The following is a 7944-nucleotide window of genomic DNA, read 5'->3' on the forward strand; positions in this document are numbered from 1 at the left end:
TGGATTTGAAAGACCTTCTTAAACACAGAATGCAAAAGCTTTAGAAGATGAGATTGATACAGTTTGCTGAATCAAAATCTAAAACTTCTATCTGACAAAGGGCAATTGTTTAAAAATTGTAGAAGAGTACAAGCAATAGACTAGGAGACAATGTTTGTAACATAAAAAACAAAGACAGAATAAAATTATTCCTATAAATTAAAAAAGTATTCCTATAAATCTATAAGAAAAATCATAAACAACACAATATTGACAAAGCTATAAACAGGTGATTCACAGAAGAAGAAACAAAAATGTCCAATACATATTTGGAGAATGCTCAACTTCACTAATAAGAAAAACACAAATTACAAAGCATCATTATCAGCTATCAGACAGACAAATTTTTAAAATATTGTTAACAGCAAACTTGAGTTGGGATATGGGATAACAGATACTCTCATGTACTATAGGCACAACGGTTTTGGAGGTTATTTTATATATTTTTTTTTATTAAAAATTGATATACCAAGTAACCAGAATTCTCATACATTGCTGATGAGAGTAACATGGTACAACCTCTTTGGAAAAGTGTGTCCTTTGGAGGTTTCTGAAAATGTTAAATATGCATATTTAACTTAAATACCTTATGACTCAGGTATTTATCCAAGGGGAAAGTGAAAACATGCTCACAAAAAGTCTCACATAAGATGTTGATGGCATTTCTTAATAATAGCCAAAAATTGGAAATAGCCCAGGTGTCCATAAACAGATGAATGGATAAACAAATTGCGGTGCATCTATACAGTGGGCCACTACTCAGCAGTAGAAGATAACCAGTGAGACACTCCACAACACAGATGCGTCCAGCACATGATGCAGAGTAGAAGAAACCAGACACAGACGAGTACCTACTGTGTGATTCCACTCACATGAAGTTCTAGAGCAGACAGGACTAACACGTGGTGACAGAAATCAGAGCAGCGATCGCTTCTGGCAGTAGGTTAACGGGGAAGCTGCGTGAGGGAACTTTCTGGGGTGATGAAATTATCCTCTAGCACGCTACATGTGTAGCTTGATTGTTATTGTTTAGTCGCTAAGTCGTGTCCAACTCTTTGCAACCTCATGGACTGTATCCCTCCAGGCTCCTCCGTCCATGGGATTTCCCAAGGAAAAATACTGGAGTGGGTTGCTATTTCCTTCTCCAGATATATAAGTCACATGGGCATTTACTTTTGTCAAAACTAATGAAAGTATTTAATTTTACTTATATCTGCTATCTCTCCGTAAAAATAAAGAGATATTTTTATGGTGCTAACCCCTGTTCTAACCTGTTCATTTCCATGTCCTTTCATTTCATTTCTGGTGTGGAACCATTCATGTGTGAGGACTAGGGAGTATGCTAACAAGGACTTCACCGTAACTTTGTGTCATAGTGAAATATTGATGGCAACCCATCAATATGAGATCATTAAATAAACTCTGATATGTCACACTTGTAATACAGCACAGCAGTGAGAGCTCTTTGTATGACATGAGGAGCACTCCACAACTTCTAGTCTGATGAAAGCAGAATAAAATATACCCTTGTGATACCATGTATTAGAGGAAAAATGATTTCTGTAAGTACCTGGTAATGTCTGGAAAGATACTGAAAAATATCTGGGAGAATATAAGCCAACTGATAACAGTGGTGCTTCTTGAGGGCAGTGCCTAGGGTAGGGAGTTAAGAGGGGAACAGAATATACAGTCAGAATATATTCCTAATGTATTTTAGTTACATAAAGTATTTCAGTGCTTGGGAGAAAATGTTGAATTGTGTCAGGCTCCATTCAGAAAATGTACATCTGGTGTTGTGAAGGAACTCAAAGCGGGTTTCTTCTTCTTTCTTCTCCAGGTCACTCAGTACTTGCTTGACAAAGCCCTCATCATAGATGAAGATACGCTGTATGAGCTGTCACTAAAAATTGAACCTCGGCTCCCTGCTTGACGATCCGACCTTGCCCCGCGTCCGTGGAATTTTCATGGAAAGCAGAGTGGACAGAACTGTGCATGCCATGCCTCCCGCAGTGCTGAGAGGACAGGGGGATGGAGACAAAGCCAGTCTCCTCTGTTCCCCAAAGATGATGGAGCCAAACCAGAATTCTGTCTCCAGCCAGGGAAGCCCAGCTGGTTGGGATCAAGGATAGATGCTTCAGACTTGGGTGGGAAGCTGAAGAGAGTGGTGTTTGGTAAACTGAGGGCACATTTGCATGAGGGAGTATAAACTGGGAGGTGCTGGTAGCCACTTTAAAGAAGCAGGTTAAGAAGGGAAATTTCAAATTCTGCCCCGTGTTCTGTTAAGAACTCAGGGACAAAGGTCCATGAAAAGGCTTGTGATGTTTCACTGGCACTTAACTGGCCTGGGGCACCTCCCAGTTTTCTCCTAGGATTTAACTGCTTCTCTTACATTTCCTTTGTTACAGGCTTCCAGAAGAGCCGAGGCTGTCTCTAGGGATGGGCCGACACATAAGCAATTTCAGTCCTCAGCATGTGCATGGTTCTCAGTGCATCATAAATATTTATATTGGAGGAATGGCATGTTCTGAAACTGCTCTTTCAGTCTTTAGGCAACAGGACAGGAAAGACATGTTGAAAGTCAAATGGATTTGTATGTAACATTTCCATAATTTAAAACCCAATCGCTGTGCCCCCAAAGAGTCCAGCCACGTGGGGGACTTCTTCCTGAGGCTGTGCAGTTCAGGAAGTCGATGCCATTGGAGAGGCAGGTGCAGGCTTTGCAGAAAGATGCCCACGTGCCTCACGAACAAAACTGTGGAATACAACAGAAGGCCACCGAGGGGAAGAGTGGGTTTCAGTGCTAAGTGAAAAGATATACTTAAAAATCGTCTCTGCGCCTTTCTGTGCTTCTTTTCATCCCCCCCACCCCCTTGGTTACGTGGGAATCTGTTCTGATTTACACGAACCATGTTTCGGCTCACTATGAACATTACTTGTTTGTTTTTTAAAGTTGTCTAGTGCAGTGGCCCCCAAGCTTTTTGGCACCAGGGAGCGGTTTCATGGAAGACAATTTTTCCACAGGGTGGGGCAGAGGGAGGGGACTTGGTTTCAGATTGATTACGTGCATTACATTTATCATGCACTTTATTTCTATTGTTACCACATCAGCCCCACCAAAGATCATCAGGCGTTAGACCTTGGATGCTGGGGACCCCTGATTTAGTGAGATTTTCTTTTTAAAACCCACCCTTCCATGTGCTATTAGTAGACAGTTCTTCTCCAGTCATCTTTGTTTTTAAATTTTGAGGCATTTCTGAGTGAAAATATATGGGAAAATGGGAAAATATATGGGAAATGGGCCCAAGCACTCATGAGCTCTTGTGTCAGAAAACCAAATGCAGGGGTTCGTCCTCCTACCCTAGGCTGGGAAAGCGACTGTGATTTCCCCAGGATTGTTGGTTATTAAAGAAATAGGGCTAGCTCATGTTCTCGTGTTTACCTCCCTCTTCTCTTCTCAGGGAGACCTCTGCTTTCAAAGAAGAGAAAAGATATTGTTACCTGAGCCTATTGCATCTGGCATTATTTCTTAGAGGCATGAAGCATATTAATGCTGACATTGAAAAAAAATTGATCTTTTTGGCTGCTTTCTCTCTTTGCACTTTAATTATGTTGTTAGAGCTGACAGCTGACTAATAAATTCAACTTACTGGCTCATAAGACCCAGTGGAATTGATAATGTCCCACAGAGGTGAATGTACATTTTTCCTGCATGGTAAGGGCCATCTCTGTACATAACTATATAGTGAAATATCAAGTAAGTAAAAGAAAATATTTATAATATTTGAAGACCATTCCAAAAATATTTTCAATAGCTCATATTAGCTAACAGGATAGCACTAAACTCAAGGAGGGTGACTTATGGATGCTTAATTTTTTTCTTTCTTTCTTTTTTATTTTTTAAAGTTGCTTGTTTTTTCTCTTTAGTTTCAAATAAAAAGTTGATGCATCTTGATGCATGATAAGAAGCATGAGTTCTTTGGATCCTAACAGTGCATAACTTATCATTTATTTCTCAGTGTTCAGAAACAAAGTTTGAACTAATATATGTCAGTTGCACCAAGCACCTCAAAGTCTTGCAAAAGAATAAGAAAGTAAAGGTTAACTTTCTTGGTGCAAAGACACAGTTTTGAAAGTGAACTAAAACCGGGACAGATCAGTGAAAAGACCACACAGATAGCAGTTTCAGGCAGAGCAACACGTGGAAATGTTGATATATCAGACTCTGGCCTTAAGAGTCTCCAGAGTCTTCCAGAAGGGAGGGTGTGGGTCTGTGGGCCCCGTCCCTGGAAATTTGGACCCTTAATTCTCTGACCCAGTGGTTCCAGAGGCACTGCAGCCGTTCTTATTAGAGAAAAACAGAAACTTGAGGAATTTCCAAATGCTCCTTCCCTTTTGGCATACAGGTTTTCCTCAGCCAGTGACAAAGCCAGCAGGCCTATTTCCCGCAGAATGTTGGAAGAGCGCCCCCTGGCGGTCAACTGTGGGCACTGTCCGTCGTCTCTGCTGACCTTTAAGTATTTTTTTTTGCTAGTTACACACCTCTCCTGCTTCCTAGAGTGTGAAGCCTTTCCACCTCCAAGGGAGTTACTTTTGATGACCTGCACCATTTCTGGGCCAGCTGGGAGAGGAAAGCACATTTTTAAAAAGCTCAATTTGGTCACATTTAAAAGCCCCAAGAGCAATTTGTGGTTTCCTTTTGATTTTTTAAAGCACCCATCCTCTTCTGCCTTGCAAGCTCTGTGTGACGGTTGGAATGAGCGCTCCTGGCTGGGTCTGCTTGTATTCTATTACACAAGACCCATTTCTATGAGTAGATGGGAGGTCAGCCTCTAACAGCCAAGTAGGAAACACCTGTATTCTTGCAAAATTAACCTAGAAAATCAGAAGTAAAATCCAAGTTCATGCTTTCAGATGAATACTCACATTTTGTACAGTCAATGAAATTATCTTGGGGATTTTAGGGGGTGCCTTTGGTGATTAACTCAGACATCCAGTTTTGCTACAAGGACAAGTCTCTTATTTAAGGCAATATATTATGTGACTGATTCAGGCATGAAGTAGAATGTTGTCAATTTTCCTTAGTGTTTCTCTGAAGGAATTTAAAGAGGGAAATTCAAACTTACTGTTGCAGTATTTTCAACTGACTGTCACACCAAGTCCCTATTACTGTTTGTTAAATTTCAGTACAGATGTTGAATAACTTGGCAGAGAAAAATCCATGACATTCCAGTTTGGAGTGTGTGTGATAATGGACCCACATCTCTTTTTTCTCACAGTGTTGTAACAGACAGGACCTAGGGTCAGCAATGATTGGACCGTTTTCAAATCCTTAACTAAAGAGTAACACAATAGGAGGGTTGTTCCCAATAGAATTGAGTTTTGTTTTAAAATAGAGGATTTCATTTAGCTTTTCTTTTCAAAGGTTGATCTTATTCCCCCTGGAAGGGGTGGGGGGGAGACTTTCCCTTCATTTTAAACCATAAGATTTTTTTAAAACCAGCCTGTGAAGTTTATTATTTTTTCTGCTATTGAAATGGTATAAAAGGTAATATTTATGGCTAAACAATAGAGCTATGCTAATATCCACAGCCAGAAGGAATAAGTGAATAAGATTCATTTTCACTTCAGAAAGACAACAGATTGTAGCTTTAAATAATGACTTGATTACTGACACCACTATGTGAATCCTGGTAATAAGACTTGAATCAATGAAATCTAATCAAAGTGTCTTTTCTTGGTATCTGTTAGTGATTTAAAATTAAGGCAGGGAGGAACTAAAGTAGAAAACAACCATCTTGTAGGTATAAATACATGAAAGATCAGAAAACTATTCATCTTGGCTACCATACCACATGATGTTAACATCAGGGTTGATTTGATTGTACTTGATTGCATTTGCTCAAGAAAAATAATAGTTCTACTAAATGATGTTGAACCACTGTCTTGTTAGACCACCATTAATTCTTCTCTGGAAAGGCAGTTGTGAAAGAGCACTGGACTAGGCATCGTAGCCCTAGACTCAGATCTACCCAGCTAAAGCTGGGAAACCTTAGGCCAGTGCTGAACCTCTCTGATCCTCAGTTTCCTCATCTGTGAAATGGAGTTAACAGTGATGCCTGTGCTGCCTACCTCACAGGACTGTCATGAGGACAAAGTGGATCCGACTGTAAAGTGCTGTCCAAATGTGAGGTAATTTGATTACCATCCTCATCTCTCTTTTGCAGAGCATTTAAGTGTGTTTGTTATTTGTGTGTGTGATGGACAAACCCATGTATTACTTGGAGAACTATATTGTTTGTGTCCAGTTACTTTGCACATCTGCTGACATCTGTGACTCCGACAGGGGTTTGTGCTGTGGCCTAACACTTGCCAGGTGAGGTGTGGGTTACTCCTGTATGCAAATTAAACTTTGCCTTTCTCAAATTCTCCAAAATCTCCTTAGTCTCTTCATTTGATTGTTTCAGCATTTTTCTATATTGTCTTCTTCATAGCTGTGGGCTCCTTCAGATATTCTTTTACTTCTAAAGTTCAGGGAGGAAAAGGTTTAGACGAAACCATGTTGCAGGTACTAAAATATCACAGAATTTGAAGGACCTCAGGCTTCCTAAGTAGCACTCATGGTGAAGAATCCGCCTGCCCATGCAGGAGACTCAAGAGACACAGGTTCGATCCCTGCGTCTGGAAGATCCCCTGGAGGAGGAAATGGCAACTGACTCCAGGATTCTTGGTTGAAAAATTCCATGGACAGAGGAGCTTGGGCTAAAGCTTGGACAGTGGGCCAAAGTCCATGAGGTCTCAAAGAGTCGGACACAACTGAGTATGCACGCAAAGATGACATTAAAGGTCTTCTAGCCTCACTGTCTTTCTGGGGTTTACAGCTTTCCCATGCCATCACCAGCCCAGGTTTAATTACCTCCAGGCACACAGAACTCATTACTCTCCAATCAGCTCTGTTCACCCAATGGCAGCTCATGAACAGGCTGTGGAGAGAAGAGCTACTGAGGTTAGAGGTGGAGGTCTGAGGCTGTGTTCCTCATCTAAAATGAAAGCCTCATATCTGCCCCTAGAATTACTGCAGTGGATCCATGGAATAATATATATGAAAATACTTCACTTTTGTCCAGTAGATGAAGTTGTCCTAATGTTTAGAGCTCAAGGAAACATGACGCTGCTGTTGAGTCCAAGAGAAAACTGAGAAAAGAGAGAATGTGGGTCCCTTCTGTCTCGTTGGCTTCCTTTTCCACTTCTGAAATGAGCAATCAGCCTGGTAGGGATTTGAGAACCCAGGTTCCTTTCATTTTGTTACTTGGCCATTCCTCATGGCGTTGACCTTGCCTGCTGGTCAAATCTGGGTCCTGTTATTAATACATCCAGGCTCTAGCCAGATTCAGGAACAGAAAAGAGAATAAGCCCAAAACAGGAGGTTTCCTTTATAGCAAGTGATAGGGCACTTACACGCTTCGCTTCTGTTCCCATCCCTGTGACATGAGCTAGCCATGTGAACACCTGGCCACTAGGTATGGAAAGAGCCCCTGAACTTTGAAGGGAATTGGAGAAGATGAGAAGGGAGTATGTGGCCTATGACAGAGATCATAATTTGAAGAATTTTCAGAAATCTGGGATTTCTGTTTTGTTATCTATGGAGGTAGTCACTTCATCACCCCACCTTTATCATAAGTATGAGGATAACTAGGCCCTCAAAAAAAGGGTGCCACACATTTTTCTCAAAAGTAGCCCAACTTCTCTTCTGACATTACTAACGTAAAATTACACTATAAAAGATGAGGAGTTGAGGTAAGGCATGGGGTGGGTGAAAGTGAAAGTGAAGCCGCTTAGTCGTGTCCGACTCTTTGTGACCCCATGGACTATAGCCTACCAGGCTCCCTGGTCCATGGGATTCTCCAG

The 7944-nt window shown here is 41.1% G+C and overlaps 1 protein-coding gene across 3 annotated transcripts in view; it reads left to right on the forward strand.

Moving 5' to 3' along the window:
* Positions 1-6469, forward strand: part of RASGRF2 (Ras protein specific guanine nucleotide releasing factor 2) — a 263109-nt gene extending 256640 nt beyond the window's left edge. For all 3 annotated transcript variants that reach the window (XM_070373066.1, XM_070373065.1, XM_005904542.2), the window contains exon 27: positions 1877-6469. In XM_070373066.1, the coding sequence (XP_070229167.1) occupies positions 1877-1969 (93 nt within the window). In that variant the 3' untranslated portion in view covers positions 1970-6469. The remainder of the gene's footprint in view (positions 1-1876) is intronic.
* Positions 6470-7944: the final 1475 nt, after the last annotated feature.

This window comes from Bos mutus, chromosome 7, assembly GCF_027580195.1.
Source record: "Bos mutus isolate GX-2022 chromosome 7, NWIPB_WYAK_1.1, whole genome shotgun sequence".
NCBI lineage: Eukaryota > Metazoa > Chordata > Mammalia > Artiodactyla > Bovidae > Bos > Bos mutus.